The sequence below is a fragment of the Stomoxys calcitrans genome, chromosome 3 (genome assembly GCF_963082655.1).
Source record: "Stomoxys calcitrans chromosome 3, idStoCalc2.1, whole genome shotgun sequence".
NCBI lineage: Eukaryota > Metazoa > Arthropoda > Insecta > Diptera > Muscidae > Stomoxys > Stomoxys calcitrans.
Genome location: NC_081554.1, coordinates 178,173,764 through 178,192,312, shown reverse-complemented (window position 1 = coordinate 178,192,312; position 18,549 = coordinate 178,173,764). Strand labels below are relative to the sequence as shown.

Sequence of the window (18,549 nt, the reverse complement as noted above, 5' to 3'; positions counted from 1 at the left end):
TTCTTCAACATTCAATTCACTTATGGTCCGAATCGAACTATTGGGTTGCCCAAAAAGTAATTGCGGATTTTTTAAAAGAAAGTAAATGCCTTTTTAATAAAACTTAGAATGAACTTTAATCAAATATACTTTTTTATATTTTTTTTTTCTAAAGCAAACTAAAAGTAACAGCTGATAACTGACAGAAGAAAGAATGCAATTACAGAAAAATATTTGTCAACGCCGACTATATGAAAAATCCGCAATTACTTTTTGGGCAACCCAATATTACTTGATATGTCTCCAACAGCATAACAATTCTTATCCTTTATTTCCTATTTGCCTAAAAAGCGATACCGCTCAAAGAACTCGACAAATGCGAGCCATGGTGGAGGGTATATAAGATTCGGCCCGGCCAAATTTAGCACGCTCTTACTTGTTATTGATTAAGGTGTAAAAAATATTTAAGTTTTCTTATTATACCCACCTCCATGGGATGGGGGTATACTAATCTAGACATTCCATTTGAAACACCTGGAAATATTGATCTACGACCCCCATGATCGTCTCGAAATACTGATTCGAACTAGCCATGTCCGTCTGTCGAAACCATGATAGCGCTCGAACGTGTAAAGTTAGCCGCTTGAAATTTTGCACAGATACTTAGTGTGGATGAAGGTCGTTAGGGATTGCCATATCGGGGCCATATCGGTTCAGATTTGGATATAGCTCCCATATAAACCGATCTTCCGATTTGACTTCTTGAGCCCATGGATGCAACAATTTTTGTCCGATTTGGCAGAAATTTTGCAAATGATGTTCTGTTACGACTTCCAATGATTAAGTACGGTTAACATCGGTCAAGAACCTGATATAGCTCCCATATAAACCGATCTCCCGATTTAACTTCTTGGACAAGAAGCCAAGAACGATACAAATTATAGCTCAGGGGAGGTAGGGTCTTAGGGAGTGGACTACGACTAAGTGTCTAGGGGACCGACAAGTCTATGCGCAAAAGACCTGTCTGTGGGTCTTTAAAAATGTTGTATAACATGCGGTGTTTTCATGATATGGGTTTGAGAGTAAATAACACATATACTAAACAGATCTGAGAAGGACCCATGGACTAGATGTCTGGATCATTTGGGCATCAGCTTAAAAATATTTAAACAACAATCTATTTACAGCGCGAAGCCCACCAGGCCAGCGAGTTCATATATAAAATGCAAAATATATTAAAATAGCTACTGCTACAATAAAATGTACATAAAAAAAAGAAAAATCATAAATTGGGAACATTGACCTTAACTTGTAGTTGATAGTCGTTTATATCAAAGAGGATGGATGGATGGTTGATATAAAATACAAATAATAAACCACAGTTGGTTTTCCCCAAAATTTAAGGAAAACCTTGAACCCAACATGCATGCCGACATCAAACAGTAAACTTGGTTTAAGCACAAAAGCTTTTCATATACCAAGAGAGTATCATACAGTGCTAGATATATGTCCCAGATTTTAGCATGACTTAGTATCTCTATGCTTTTTTTATAGTATGTGTGTGTGTGCGTTTGTCTTCCTTTTAGTTAATATCTTAGTTTGAAGGAAAATAAATAAAACGAACTCAACATGTACTATTGTCCGTTTGTTGTTGTTCTTGTATCATGAGTATGCATGAGATCATTTTTTTCTACTTTTCTTTACTTTTTTGGCTCATATTCAAAACATCAAAACGACATTGTTTTGTTGGCGGGGGTTTAAAGCAGCACATACAATACATAATGACATACAAAAGAATTAAAACAACAGCAACAACAGCAGTTGCGAAAAACTAATGTCTAAAACTTATGCACATTCGTATTTTAATGTATATACATAAATACATGGCAACCATAAATACAAAATGTCTGTCCGTGTGTCTGTTTTTCTGTTGGTAGATATTTGTTAAATATTTTTATAGATATTTTTGCTTAAATTATTTTAATTATATTATTAAATATTTAAAAGCACAGCTACACTCACTCGTCGTATTCATCGCACGCAATTCTATTGAACAACCATGACGTCATTTTGTTTCAATTACTGCCTCAACTGCCTTCTCAAGCCACAGTGAAATGATGCCGCTTTTGTTTCATTTCTAATTTTTGCTATATTTCACTGCTCTTTCCCTCTCTCTTGCTCTTTCATTTGCTCTCTGTGTAAATATTTCCAATAAAACAGAAAAAAATCTTAACAAGTGCCTGCAGCTGCATTTCTTTAATTCGGAAATTATCTCAATTATATTTTTTTGATGTGTGCAAAGGTTTCAATACGAGTAGGAAGAAATTTATTATGCTATGAGTACTTTCAATGTATGACCTGCGTATGAGTGATATTAATAGCTTAGACTAAACATTTATTAATACTCATACGACACCCGGTTCGTTATGTATGTTAACGCTTAACTCAAACGATTTGACGCAGTCATTATTAAATAAAAGTTAATTAGTTAGTACAAACTACCATTGCTACTACCCTACCTTTATGTTAAAATCTCACGCGCATGTTTCTATATACATGTGTGTGTGTGTGACGTATGTTTATGTATGTGTTTGTAAATTGGGAATAACCCACTTGATATCCCTATGCCATGAGAAAAGTTTGCTCAACGCCATTAAAACAGTTTTGCTCAAGGACACAACAAAAACATTAATGCAGCAACGAAAAAGCGAATGCGTTACAAAGTTTTTATTTATAAACATTAGAGTGGGGCACGAGAAATTTTTCGTTATTAAAAAAAAAAAATAAATTATAATAAAAAAAATAAAACAAAATAAATTAAAATAAAATAAAATAAAATAAAATAAAATAAAATAAAATAAAATAAAATAAAATAAAATAAAATAAAATAAAATAAAATAAAATAAAATAAAATAAAATAAAATAAAATAAAATAAAATAAAATAAAATAAAATAAAATAAAATAAAATAAAATAAAATAAAATAAAATAAAATAAAATAAAATAAAATAAAATAAAATAAAATAAAATAAAATAAAATAAAATAAAATAAAATAAAATAAAATAAAATAAAATAAAATAAAATAAAATAAAATAAAATAAAATAAAATAAAATAAAATAAAATAAAATAAAATAAAATAAAATAAAATAAAATAAAATAAAATAAAATAAAATAAAATAAAATGACATGAAATGGAATGAAATGAATGACATGATATGAAATGATATGAAATGATATGAAATGATATGAAATGATATGAAATGATATGAAATGATATGAAATGATATGAAATGATATGAAATGATATGAAATGAAATGAAATGAAATGAAATGAAATGGAATGAAATGAAATGAATGAAATGAATGAAATGGAATGAAATGAAATGAAATGAATGAAATGAATGAAATGAACGAAATGAATGAAATGAATGAAATGAATGAAATGAATGAAATGAATGAAATGAATGAAATGAATGAAATGAATGAAATGAATGAAATGAATGAAATGAATGAAATGAATGAAATGAATGAAATGAATGAAATGAATGAAATGAATGAAATGAATGAAATGAATGAAATGAATGAAATGAATGAAATGAATGAAATGAATGAAATGAATGAAATGAATGAAATGAATGAAATGATATGAAATGATATGAAATGATATGAAATGATATGAAATGATATGAAATGATATGAAATGAATGAAATGAATGAAATGAATGAAATGAATGAAATGAATGAAATGAATGAAATGAATGAAATGAATGAAATGAATGAAATGAATGAAATGAATGAAATGAATTAAATGAATTAAATGAATGAAATGAATGAAATGAATGAAATGATTGAAATGAATGAAATGAATGAAATGAATGAAATGAATGAAATGAATGAAATGAATGAAATGAATGAAATGAATGAAATGAATGAAATGAATGAAATGAATGAAATGAATGATATAAATGAAATGAAATGATATGAAATGATATGAAATAATATGAAATGATATGAAATAATATGAAATGATATGAAATAATATGAGATGATATGAAATTATATGAAATAAAATAAAATAAAATGAAATATAATAAAAAAATAAAAGAAAATAAAACAAGTAAAAGCGTGCTAAGTTCGGCCTGGTCGAATCTTTTACACCCTCCACCATGAATCGCATTTGTCGAGTTCTTTTCCCGGCATCTCTTCTTAGGCAAAAAAGGACATAAGAAAAGATTTGCTCTACTATTAGAGCGATATCAAGATATGGTCCGGTTTGGACCACAATTATATTATAAGTTGGAGACCTGCGTTAAATGTCAGCCAATTCGAATAAGAATTGCGCCCTTTGGGGGCTCAAGAAGTAAAATAGAAAGATCGATTTATATGGGAGCTGTATCGGGCTATAGACAGATTCAGACCATAATAAACACGTATGCTGATGGTCATGAGAGGATCTGTCGTACAAAATTGCAGGCAAAGCGGATAATAATTGCGATCTCTAGAGGCTCAAGAAGTCAATATCCCAGATCGGTTTATATGGCAGCTATATCAGGTTATGAACCGATTTGAACCTTATTTGACACAGTTGTTGAGAGTAAGAATAAAATACGTCACGCAAAATTTCAGCCAAATCGGATAGGAATTGCGCCCTCTAGGAGCTCAAGAAGTCAAGTCCCCAGATCTGTTTATATGACAGCTATATCAGATTATGAACCGATTTAAACCATACTTGGCAAAGTTGTTGGATATCATAACAAAATACTTTGTGCAAAAATTCATTCAAATCGGATAAGAATTGCGCACTCTCAAGACCCAAGATCGGTTATATGGCAGCATTGTCAGGTTATGAACCGATTTGAACCATACTTAGCGCAGTTGTTGGAAGTGATACCAAAACACTTCATGCGAGATCTCAGTCAAATCGAACAAGAATTGCGCCCTCTAGAGGCTCAAGAAGTCAAGACCCAAGATCATTTTACATGGCAGCTATATCAAAACATGGACCGATATGGCCCATTTACAATACCAACCGACCTACATAATAAGAAGTATTTATGCAAAATTTGAAGCGGCTAGCTTTACTCCTTCGGAAGTTAGCGTGCTTTCGACAGACGGACGGACGGACGGACAGACATGGCTAAATCGACTTAAAATGTCATGACGATCAAGAATATATATACTTTATGCGGTCTCAGAGGCTTATTTCGAGGTGTTACAAACAGAACGACGAAATTAGTACACCCCCATCCTAAGGTGAAGAGTATAATAATGCTTATTTTTAAAGAATTTTTACGTTTATATTAATTTATCTCAGCGTATGAGTGATTTTAATACAACAAAGCTATTATTAATACTCATACGACACCCGGATTGTTTTATATGTTAGCTTTTAAACCAAACGATTTTTTTAGTTCTTTTTTTTACGCCAATTTGTACACTCCTTCTAATGTTCCTATACACATATTCTCCATGGAGAGTATATTTGCTTGGTTTATCACTTTTGAAGGACACTTTGTGTCGTTATGCGACATTGTTTGATGTTGCTGTAAATTTGTTAAATACACACTATCCTAATTGGCTTCATTGTGTATGCATTTGAATGTATGTAGGTACAGCTATGCACTGGGGTCCTGTCAACACAACACTGGCATTTGCTTTCCCAGTGCGTTGTAGTGCAGCGCTAGGATTTCCTCTATAGAGCTATTTTAGACAGTCGTGACAGCACAGAGTTTGTTTGTTATTTATTGCAATCACTTTAAAACGCACATTGTGTAATGTTGGTGTTTGCGTTTCTGTTTGTTTATTTACAGGTAAATATCAAGGACAGTGGCAAGAAGGCAAACGACATGGCTATGGTATACGAACATCGGCTCCCTTTGGTTTGGCCTCACATCATCGACGCAAAGATGTGCATGCCTCCATGGCCTCACTACGGAGTACAGAGAATACCGGTCCCGGTACAACCAAGGGCAGTGCACGTGGCGAAGAGGTGCGAGGGGGCTTTGTGCTTACCGCTCGTTCAGACAAAACGCCACAAAGGCGCAATAGCTTGACGGACAAAACGGGGAAAAAGGGTTTCTTATCGGTAATGTGAAATGAGTATTGAACATGAAGAAAATATTGGAAAATTATCTGTGTTTTGTTTTCTAGGGTCTGAAAATGCGCAAGCAACGCAGCACTGGTGATTTAGCCACTCGTGGTACTTTGGCCTCGGGCAGCATACGCTCGACCATGTCCACCGCCTCATGGCTTAGTACAGGATCCGAGCAATCCAATTTGACAGCCAGGTAGGGGAAATGTTTTTCTAAATCAAATTTCAATTGAATTTTGTCTGACTCCTTCCTCTCTCTCGTTCTCTTCTCTTCTCTTGCAGATCCGTTCACACCGAATCTAATGCCAGCTTTACCATGGAGGATGATCAGCTGGATCCCACCACCGTGGAGACCTACATGGGTGAGTGGAAGAAGGATAAACGCTGTGGCTTTGGTGTGGCCGAACGCAGCGATGGCCTCAAATACGAGGGTGAATGGTATAACAATAAGAAGCACGGCTATGGTGTGACCACCTTCCGTGATGGCACCTTCGAGGAGGGCAAATACAAGAACAACATCCTAATCACCAGCCAAAAGAAGAAGCATTTGTTTATAGCCCGCTCCCGCAAATTCCGGGAACGCATTACCGCCTCCGTGTCGTCGGCCCAAAGGGCCCTTAAAATGGCCATGCAACGTTCCGATATAGCGGTCTCGCGCACCGCCACAGCCAATGCCAAAGCTCAATGCGCCGATGTGGCTGCCGAACAGGCCCGTGTCGATTGCGACATGGCCGTGCAAATGGCTCGTGATTTTGCTCCAGACTTTAAGCCCACTGTGCTGGAGCGTTTCGATAAGTTACGCTATCGCGAACGCTACAAGTCACCCATCTATCCGGCGGCTGGAGGTGCAGGCGATATGTTTGCCGGCAATACAGCTGCCCACAGGGCCATGGCCCAACACAAGGGCATGCAGGCTCAACAGGCTGCCGAGTTTCCGGTACCCAGCTCTATGTACTCGCAACAATTGCCAGTTGCTCCGCAAACCGATCTGTCATCAATGGTGAATCAGTCCTCACAACTGAGTGCCATCAATAACATCAATCAGATGTATCATCAGCAACAAAGCAATCCTCAAATGAATCCCGCATATCAATATCAGCCACAACAGCCGCCCGGAAGCAACCTGAGCGGGGCAGGAAGTAGAATGAATTTGAATCAAAGCTATTCGGCGCACAGTAATTTGAGCAGTAGTGGCAGCCCGGGAATGAAGCAAATGCAGACGGACAACTTGACCTTCCAGAATGCAGAGGCAACGCACACCTTTACCAATATGCAGCAACAACAACAGCAGGCATATCAGCAGCAACAAGAACAGCAGCAGCAGCAGCAACAATTGCGGCAACAGCAAATGCAACAGCAGCAGCAACTGCAACAGCAATTGCAGCAACAACAGCAATTACAACAACAGCAGCAGCAGCAAATGCAACAGCAACAACAGAGAAATCAATTGCATCAATCCCAAACGAATTTGGACTCTCCCATGTACAATACGAGTCAAGCGGCCAGAAATCAACTCCATCAATCGCAAACGAATTTGGACTCACCCATGTACAATGCCAGTCAAGCTCGCCGACCCTCGCAAATGTTATACCATCAACAGCAATTACAACAACAGCAACAGCAGCAGCACCATCAAATGCAACAGGACCAAATCGATAGTATGCCCAGATCGGGCAAAGCTCCCATGTTGGGACAAAGTAGTCAACAATCATCAATCGATCATTTCGATCATTACAAACGTCCCCCCAGTAGAGACTCATCCATAGATCGTTATGCTCGTGCCGCCAGCCGTCTGAGTGGTGGTATTGCATCACGTCAAGCCTCTGTGGATCGTTCGGCAGCAGCCACAACAGCCACCGTGGCCAATGACTCGAACTCTGTAACGCAGGAGCAGAGGCCACGGGCTGGTTCGGTATTTCGTGGCTCCACGCCGGTACCATCGGCTGGTAATACGCCCACGGCTACGACGGGCAATGGATCGGTTCCAACTGGTTCGGGACGTTTGTCGCGTGCCGGTACACCCAGTTTTAGTGCGAGCATCACAACGGGGCCTGGCATGGGCACGGATGGCATGTTTTCCAAACCCAATCAACCATTTGAAGATATACTCCTGGCTAAGCGTACGCTGGGACAGGATATCATTCCCTCGCCCTCGCAGCCCAAGCGCACCGAGAGTCTGTATATGCCAGCCAAGCCGGCATCGCCTTTGGCCGCCGCCGGTGGTGGTGGTGGCAATAAGAAGTTGAAGGTAGGTGGAGTTAAAACTTAACACATTATTTGTAGTCTTTCCATTGGAATATTGGATTTTCCCTTAAGAGTTTACTATCAGGTTCATCTTCAAATAACTCTTAAATTATCCTGCTGGTTACCCATCGGCTCTTGCTGCTTTATTGTTCTCCGGACGTTATACATTCTGTGACATCATCGAAATCTGTTCTGGGGTAAAACAAATATAAGAAAAAAGTTCTTTCCATTCATTGGGTATAAGCAGAGGAACAGATGCATACGCCTCATTAGGGTGTTGCCTATAGTTTTTACCAATTTGCTGGTAACCCATAGGCCCATCGTCATCTTTTTATACCCACCACCGAAGGATGGGGGTATATTCATTTTGTCATTCCGTTTGCAACACATCGAAATATCCATTTCCGACCCTATAAAGTATATATATTCTTGATCAGCGTAAAAATCTAAGACGATCTAGCCATGTCCGTCCGTCTGTCCGTCTGTCCGTCTGTCTGTTGAAATCACGCTACAGTCTTTAAAAATAGAGATATTGAGGTGAAATTTTGCACAGATTTTTTTTTGGTCCATAAGCAGGTTAAGTTCGAAGATGGGCTATATCGGACTATATCTTCATATAGCCCCCATATAGACCGATCCGCCGATTTAGGGTCTTTGGCCCATAAAAACCACATTTATTATCCGATTTTGCTGAAATTTAGGACAGAGAGTTATCTTAGGCCTCCCGACATCCTTCCTTAATTTGGCTCAGATCGGTCCAGATTTCGATATAGCTGCCATATAGACCGATCCGCCAATTTGGGGTCTAAGGCCCATTAAAGCCACACTTATTATCCGATTTTGCTGAAATTTAGGACAGAGAGTTATGTTAGGCCACTTGAGATCCTTCCTCAATTTGGCCCAGATCGCTTCAGATTTGGATATAGCTGCCATATAGACCGATCCGCCAATTTAGGGTCTAAGGCCCATAATAGCCACATTTATTATCCGATTTTGCTGAAATTTGGGACAGAGAGTTATGTTAAGCCACTCGACATCCTTCCTCAATCTGGCTCCGATCGGTTCAGATTTGGATATAGCTGCCATATAGACCGATCTCTCGATTTAAGGTCTTGCGCCCATAAAAGGCGCATTTATTGTCCGATGTCGTCGAAATTCAGGACAGTGAGTTAAGTCAAGGCCCTTGACATACTTCTGCAATATGGCATAGATTGGTCTAGATTTGGATATAGCTGCCATATAGACCGATCTCTCGATTTTAAATTTTGGGGCCATAAAAGGCGCATTTATTATCCAATGTCTCCGAAATTAGGGACAGTGAGTAGTGTTAGGACCTTCGACATCCTTCTTCAATTTGGCTCAGATCGGTCCAGATTTGAATATAGCTGTTATATAGACCGATTTCTAGATTTAAGGTTTTGATTCAATAAAAGGCGCATTGATTGTCCGATGTCGCCAGAATTTCGGACAGAAAGTTGTATTGGGCCCTTCGACGTTCTTTTTCAATTTGGCTTAAATCGGTCCAGATTTGGATATAGCTGTCATATAGACCGATATCTCGATTTAAGGTTTTGAGGGCCAAAAAAGTCGCATTTATAATCCGATTTCATAGAAATTTGAGTTATGCTAGGCTCTTCGAGTTTTTTCTGCAACTTGGCCCAAAGCGGTGCAGATTTGGATTTAGCTGCCATATTGTCTTGGCCACATAAAAGGCGCATTTATAATCCGATTTCACTGAAATTTGACACTGTGACTTATGGCTTTTCGACATCCAACAATGTTTTGTACTTCGTAGTATTTGGTTCAAATCGAAACATATATCGATATAGCTGCTATGGGGCATAAGGTATGCTTTTTTCACCGAATTTTGACGAAAGGTGTTTTACATATATACCCGAGGTGGTGGGTATCCAAAGTTCGGCCCGGCCGAACTTAACGCCTTTTTACTTGTTTTTTGTTGTTCTTCAGACGATATGCATTCTGTGGCTTCATCAGGATCTGTTCTGTGGTAAAAAAATGAGAAAAATTTATTTCCAATCATTTGATATTCGTTCTCTAATCAAAATTAAAGCTTAAAGTGATGCATACGCCTCATAGGCGTGTCGACTATAGTTTTACACAATTGTGCTGGTAACCCATAGGCCCATTGGCTTCTGCTGCTTTGTTGTTCTTCAGACGATATACATTCTGTGGCGTCATCGAGATCGGTTACGCGGTAAAAAAAAAGATGAGAAAAAAGTTCTTTCCAATCATTGGGTATGCGTTCTCTAATCAAAATGAATGGAGGGAATGATGCATACGCCTCATCAGGGTGTCTTCTATAGTTTCTACCAGTTCGGCTGGTAACCCATCGGCTCTTACTGCCACGTATCTGTGTTATTTCTACGGTAACTACATTCTATCCTCAGCCACTATTGGATACCACCAATTGAAAAACTTTTTCTTTCCAAATATCTGATCTTCTAGCCAGATTTCGCAATCGAGCTGATGCATACGGCTGTGTTGCCTACGGTTTTAAATAGTTCTTCTGGTAACCCATCGGCTCTTGCTGCCTTTTTGTTCTTCAGCAGAGTTTTCTGGTATCCTTATAGCCTCGACGATTGGATACCAACATCTGGGAAAATTTTCGTTTTTAACCATTGTGTATGTGTACTTCTAGCCTAGCTATCTATACCCTCCTCCGTCACCACCTTTATTGAATACCAACGACAGAGAATTTTTTTCTTTCCAATTGGATAGCAACATCTGGGAAAATTTTCCTTTTCAATTATCGTGTATGCGTATTTCTAGCCTACCAATCTAGTTGTTGGGATCCGGTAGTGGCGATGGCGGTTCTTCTAGGCACACTGCACCAACGAGCTCATACCTACGGCTGTGTTGCTTACGGTCTTAAATACTTCTGCTGGTAACCCATCGGCTCTTGCTGCCTTTTTGTTCTTCAGCAGAGTTTTGTGGTATCCTTATAGACTCCACTATTTGATACCAACATCTAGAAATTTTTTTCTTTCCAATCATCATGTATGCAGCCTCTTGGCCAAATTGTGCTGACGAAACTGAGTCTTCAACGGTTCTGCTGTTAACAGGTGTCGCCTAAAGTCTTTAAAAGTTCTGCTGCTAACCCATCGGCTCCCGCCGCCTTGTAGTTTTTTAGCCAGTTTACTGCTACGCTGAATTCAATCATTCGGTTCTGCGGAACCCCTATGACCGACACTAACATGTTCTTCTAGCCATATCGTGAATAAACTCTGTTTTATACTATTCATCTTCAGCGGCACAGTTTTGGACTGACGGAACCCTAATAGTATTGTCATCTGGAAAATCATGTTACCTGGATGGATTAAAACTATAGGACAAAGTGGGTCTGGAAATCTACATTGAGAACCCTGGGAATGAGCTCTGTTTTAGACTGCCTAACTATAATAAGGTCCTGCAGACGGAGATCCGGGCGATCACAGAATGCGTGAGATGGTGTGGTGTTAACATCTTTACGGACAGTAAACGAGCCATAAGGCAAAGGTAAAAACCAGGACGGTAAGGTCACGAACAGTCTTGAAATGCTAGAAGGAGATTAACGCCTTCTCTGAGAATGGCACAATCCGCAATCGTTTGGGTGCCAGGCCATAACGGAATAAGGGGGAATGAAAGGGCAGACGATTTGGCAGTGGGCCAGAGGATTGCCGTCAGTAAACTTGGTTAGCCCGAAGCCTTTCGGTATGACAGAGTCTGAGTTTAGGGCGTAGGCAACGAACCCGCATGTAACACTATGGAATACCGAAACGATCGGTGGGGTGATATCCTATGGGCAGATTCGGATCGTGAGAGGACGAGGCTATTACTGAAAGGATGTAGGAAGGAGGGCAGTATTGCAAATTTTGCCTATGAACATTCTACTAAGGACCAGGGGTAAACTTCTTACATATCAATGAGTGCTGTCCGATTCAACTTTAAGCTCAATGCTAAGGGGCCTCCTTTTTATAACCGTGTCCGAACGGCATGCCGAAGCGCGATACCTCTCTGGAGAGAAGTTTTTACATAGCATAGTAACTCACAAATGTTACCAGCATAAGGAGGGGAAAGCCTTCCTTACAGGTTTTTACTAGTTTTTGTTCAATTCTATCCCACTGTGCGTTGAAGCATTTCTTGTGTCAGTGCCCGGCTTTCAGATGTCTAAGTCAGGAATTCCGTGCTATACACAAAATTCCTTAATGTTTTCCCTACCATGCCTTTAAGTTGGATCATATCTGGTAGTGTGTCTCCAATTTAGTGACGGTGGGAACACACTACCATATATGAACTAACTTAGGGGCGTGGTAGGGAAAACCTTGAGGAATTTTTTGAATAGCACAGAATTCCTGGCTCAGACTTCTTTTTTTAAGTTACTTTTTATACCCACCACAATAGGATGGGGGGTACACTAACCTAGTCTTTCCATTTGTAACACCTCGAAATATTGACCTCGATCACATCAAGTATATATGTTCTGGATCGGCTCGACATTCTGATTCGATCTAGTCATGTCCGTCCGTCTGTCGAAATCACAATAGCGGTCGAACGCGTAAAGCTAGCCGCTAGAAATTTTGCACAGATACTTTACGTTGATGTAAGTCATTGGGGATTGTAAATGGGCCATATCGGTTCAGATTTAGATTTAGCTCCCATATAAACCGATCTTCCGATGTGAGTTCTTGAGCCCCTGGAAGATGCAATTTTCATCTGATTTGGCTGAAATTTAGCACACCGTGTTCGAATATGACTCCCAACAACTGTGTCAAGTACGGTTTAAATCGGTCTATAACCTGATATAGCTCCCATATAAACCAAACTCCAGATTCGACTTCTTGAGCCCTTGCAAGCCGCAATTTTTGTCCGATTTGGCTAAAATTTTGCAGTTAATGTTATGTTACGACTTCAAACAATTTTGCCAAGTTTGGTTTAAATCGGTCCATAACCTGATATAGCTCCCATATAAACCGATCTCCCGATTTGACTTTCTGAGCCCCTGGAAGCCGCAATTTTTGTTCGATTAAGCTGGAATTTTGTATGTGGTTCTGTTACGACTTCCAACAACTGTGCCAAGTACGGTCCAAGTCAGTTTATAAACTGATATAGCTCCCATACAAACCGATCTCCCGATTTGACTTCTTGAGCCCCTGGAAGACGCAATCTTTATCAGATATGGCTGAAATTTTGCATGTGGTGTTCTGTTCTTACTTTCAACAACTGTGCTAAGTACGGTCCAAGTCAGTTTATAACCTGATAAAGCTCCCATATAAACCGATTTCCCGATTTGACTTCTTGAGCCCTTGCAAGCCGCAATTTTTGTTCGATTTGGCTGAAATTTTGCATGTAGTGTTCTGTTATGATTTCCAAGAACTGTACTAAGTAATGTCCGAATCGGTTTATAATCTGATATAGCTCCCATATAAACCGATCTCCCGATTTGACTTCTTGATTTTGATTTGGTTTGATTTTAGTGTTCTATTATGATTTTTAACAACAATACCAAGCCCGGTTCGAATCGGTACATAACCGATTTTGCATGCGATGTTCTGGTATGCTACGTCCATTCTCAATCTATTCCCCCATCGCCTTAAGTCTCATAGCCGCAACGGCTGCCTCACACTTAGTCTATATGTCAATGGGTCGGATATCTAGAATAGTCTCCAGTGGCCTAGTGGGCGTGGTCTTCATAGCCCTGCCTATGCCAAGACAACATGTTCTCTGAACCTGTTGTATGGTCCTTATGTTGCACATTTTCTCCATAGCAGTCCACCAAACTACTGAGGCGTAAGTAAGTATTGGTCTAATCACGCTCCTGTAGAGTCAGTGGAATATCCTCGAATTGAGGCTCCGTTTCGAGCCTACGGCCCGTCTACATAATGCCCAAAATCTGTGAGCTTTTCCTGTACGCTCCTGAATGTGACACTTCCAATTCAGTTTCCTGTCCAAGACAAGTATTTGACCTTGTCAGATATCGAAATCGTCTTATTGAGGAAACGTGGTGCCTTAAATTGACCCACCTTCGTCTTCCTCGTGAACAGGCATATTTCAGTCTTCTCTGTGTGAACATTGAGACCTCTGAGTCTAGCCCAGTCATATGCCATATGCATGGTTAAGGAGTTTACAGGTCTTCTATTCCTACGCGTTGGTTCTTCTTCTCGTTTTTTCCATTACTTGGACTGCATCTGCATAATTCCATGTAAAAAGCTTGCAATTTTGAATGGTTGTCCATCATTATTTTTCAATATGAGTCTTGAGGGGGAGAAAACACACATTCGCACTCAGAGCATGAAAAAATAAAGAGATAAGAAAATGAGAGCACAGTGTTCATTGGTTGAGATCCTAAAAATAGATCCCAGATGCTTGGTAAACGGATGAATCGTTCACAAGTGTTTGTTGCTTGGCATTTTCGAAAATGGAAAGTGGAAAATGGAAAGCTACAAAACAACGCTGCCACAATTCATCAGAGCGAAACAGAGAGAGAGAGAGAGAGATGGGGCAGAGAGCGAAAGCGCCAACCAACACTAACAAAGTGAGACCCCTAGAGAGCCATGCTCTTTAAACTCTTTCGAACATGAAACATTGAAATTTCCATATGGTGGTCGGTCTCTTGTCTGAAAAAAAAATGAAATAAAATTGTCACCTAACTCTTGAAGAGGATGGCGAAATGATGGCTAACACTAGGAAAGTTTAGTTTGTAAACATACGCGAATTGTAAAACATCCTCGAAAATCGGCAAAAAAATCAAATTAGCACTTGTTCCACACATACATACACACGCAAAGACACACTCACTCAGGCCGAGTGTACCGCACGCAATTGTCAATAACCCCCACAGTTTTTTTTGTTGTTGTATCTCCCATCATCTTTTCGCGTTTGTTCTTCACTTAACTTGGCGACATAAGAAAATATTATTTGAAATAAATTTTCTTATGGGGGTTTTTTAGAATTCCGTTTCTTGGCCAAAATTAATGCTAAAATCATCACAATGAAAAAAAATTAAAGATCATCTCTTAGAAATGTGCTTTGGTTGAGGATTTTTTTCCCACTTTGTTTGTTTTCAGTGTTTTCGTTGTGTTTTTGTTGTTGTTGTTGCTCTTAGTCGATCTCAACTAGCAACCTATTTTTAAAAGATTTATTTTTTTTTCCTATTCGATGATTTCGACGGAAACAAGCAAGAATTTCAATAATTTGTTAACAACAATAGCGGTGTCATTTGGAAGCAATTGTGTGTCCTCTTATAGACCAAACCAAGCCACCAAAACGGCAATAGAACATAAATTAATAATAAATATAAACTCAAATACGCCCAAGGTCATGTAATGGAATTCTGATGGAATAATCAAATTGAATTTTTATTAGTCATCCCACAAAACCAGACATTCAAACTATTCAAGTGTTCATACATGCAAGTGTTGTGTGAGAAAAAGTCTTTGTGAATAACAATAAAAACAAAAATAAATAAAATTTAAAAGTTATGCAATTTTTGCAAAAATTTTAAACAAATTTTAAATTTTGAAAAAAAATATTATTAACTGATTGTAATTAAAAAACAAAAACATACACCATGGAGTGGTATCCCGATGAAGATGAAGAAGATTTGATGTTCTCACCTGCTTTATTGGCCCGCAGAGCATCCGAGAGTTGGATTGTGGACCCCCCTACAGAGGTTGATTATTAATTATGTTTTAAGTTATGCAAAAATTATCTCTAGGGAAATTTTAAATGTGCCATTGGAATAAAAACAAGTAAGAGCGTGCTAAGTTCGGCCAGGCCGAATCTTATATACCCTCCACCATGGTCGCATCTGTTGAGTTCTTTGCGCAGTATCTGTTTTAAGGCAAACAAACTATAATGAATAAGGACGGAGGAGCAGCTATATCAAGTTATAGTCCGATTAAGGGCTCAAGAAGTGAAATCGGGAGATCGGATGAGAAGGTGGACCGATTAGGACCATACTTCGCACAGTTGTTGGAAGTGATATCAAAACACTATGTGCGAAATTTCAGTCAAATCGGACAAGAATTGCGCCCTCTAGTGTCAAGACCCAAGATCGGTTTATATGGCAGCTATATCCGGTTATAGACCGATATGAACCATACTTAGCATAGATTTTGGAATGGGGCCTTCAGGGGTTCCAGAAGTCTAATCTAGAAATTGGTTTATATGAGAGCTATATCAGGTTATAGACCGATTTAAACCTATTTTGCACAGTTATTGGAAGTCACAACAGGGGCTCAAGAAGTCTAATCTGGAGATCGGCTTATATGGGAGCTATATCAGGTTATAGTCCGGTTTGGACCGTTCTCGGTACAATTGTTGGAAGTCATAACAGAACACCACATGCAAAAATTCAGCTAAATCGCATGCAAATTGAGGCTTCCAGGGGCTCAAGAAGTCTAATCTGGAGATCGGCTTATATGGCAGCTATATCAGATTATAGACCGATTCGGACCGTACTTGGCACAGTTGTTGGAAGTCATAACAAAACATTACATGTAAAAAATCAGCCAAATCGGATGAAAATTGAGGCTTCCACAGGCTCCAGAAGTCTAATCTGGAGATCGGTTTATATGGAAGCTATATCAGGTTATAGACTTATTTGAACCGTACTTGGCCTATTTGAACCGTACAAAATAAATTGAGGCTTCCAGGGGCTCAAGAGGTCTAATCTGGAGATCGGCTTATATGGAAGCTATATCAGATTATAGACCGATTCGGACCGTACTTGGCACAGTTGTTGTAAGTCATAACAGAACATTACATGTAAAAACTTAGCCAAATCGGATGCAAATTGAGGCTTCCAGGGGCTCCAGAAGTCTAATCTGGAGATCGGTTTATATGGAAGCTATATCAGGTTATAGACCTATTTAAACCGTACTTGGCACAGATGTTGGAAGTCATAACGGAACACTATGTGAAAAATGTCATACACCCATCACCTCGGGTATATATGTCATCCACCTTTCGTCATACAAACCACCATGGAAGCCACCGTAGTGCAGAGGTTAGCAAGTCCGCCTATGATGCTGAACGCCTGGGTTCGAATTCTGGCGGGAACATCCGAAAAACATTTTCAGCTTTGATTATCCCCTCCTAATGCTGGCGGCAATTGTTAGGTACTTTGCCATGTAAAAACTTCTCCCCAAAGAGGTGTCGCACTATTGAGGTAAAACTTTAATCGGAAAGCACTCATTTATATGTCAGAAGTTTGCCCCTGTTCCTTGGCATTGGCAAATTTGCATTCCCATATCCAAATATAAAAAGATTTTTTCCAATTTAAATAGGCTTCGTCACCACACAAAAAAAAAGGTGCCGGTACCAAATTTGAAGACGATCGGATGAAGATTGCATCCTGCACTTTGTATAAAAAGAATTATGGGCAGAACAGACGGGCATAGCTTAATGGAACCAGAAACAGATTTTGAGTTCATCCGTATACTTATTATTACGTCTATCTCTATTCCTGCTGAGTGTATGGAAAGAGACGCATTTATTATCCGATTTGGATGAAATATGAAACAATGATTGTACTATGCATTCCGATGACCTAAAACGAATTTGATCCAAATCGGACTATATTTCGAAATAGCTGCTAGATCGACCGATCCAATTTTGAGTCTAAAGTCCATAATTGCGCATTTATTACCCAATTTTGCTGAAATTTGGAAAGATGATTTGTATGAGCCTCTCTAACATCTGAGCTGAAGAGGTATCAAATCGAACTATATTTAACCTTTTCTTCCGATTTGACCTTTTAAGCCCCGAGACGGTGCAATTTTTATACGATTTGGCTGTTGTTTTGTTATGACCTCTAACATACACAAGAAGTATGATTTAAAAAGGTCTATAAATGATTATAGCTCCCATATAAACCAAGCTGCGTATTTAAATTCTCAAGTCGCCTAGTCTTCAAAACATTCCAAAACAGAAGTTATTTACCGACGATAGAAATATAGCTCTCAAGAAAAGTTATTAAAGAAAGAAACCAGTAAGGAAAGGCAAAAGTCGGGCGGTGCCGACTTTATAGTACCCTACACCTACCCTTTAAGTACAAAATGGGAGCTATATCTAGGTTAGGTTAGGTGAGAGTGGCAGTCCAAATCGGTCAATGTTTTGATATAGCTGCCACATAAGCCGATCTTCCGATTTGGTTTTTTGGGCCTCTACTGGGTGCAATTATTACCCGATTTGGCTGAAATTCAGTACTATGACGTTATCTACGACACTTAAC

At 38.9% G+C, this 18,549-nt stretch overlaps 1 protein-coding gene across 18 annotated transcripts in view; it reads left to right on the top strand.

The window, feature by feature from the left end:
* Window positions 1-18,549, top strand: part of LOC106091193 (uncharacterized) — an 82,675-nt gene that overhangs the window by 58,971 nt on the left and 5,155 nt on the right. For 15 of the 18 annotated variants that reach the window (XM_059364569.1, XM_059364568.1, XM_013257643.2 and 12 more), the window contains 3 exons: window positions 5,791-6,065; window positions 6,131-6,267; window positions 6,354-8,319. In XM_059364569.1, the coding sequence (XP_059220552.1) occupies window positions 5,791-6,065; window positions 6,131-6,267; window positions 6,354-8,319 (2,378 nt within the window). Of the gene's footprint in view, window positions 1-5,790; window positions 6,066-6,130; window positions 6,268-6,353; window positions 8,320-15,035; window positions 15,137-15,375; window positions 15,985-18,549 lie in introns of those variants that run through there. The other 3 variants (XM_013257651.2, XM_013257650.2, XM_013257649.2) reach the window with 3 other exon arrangements.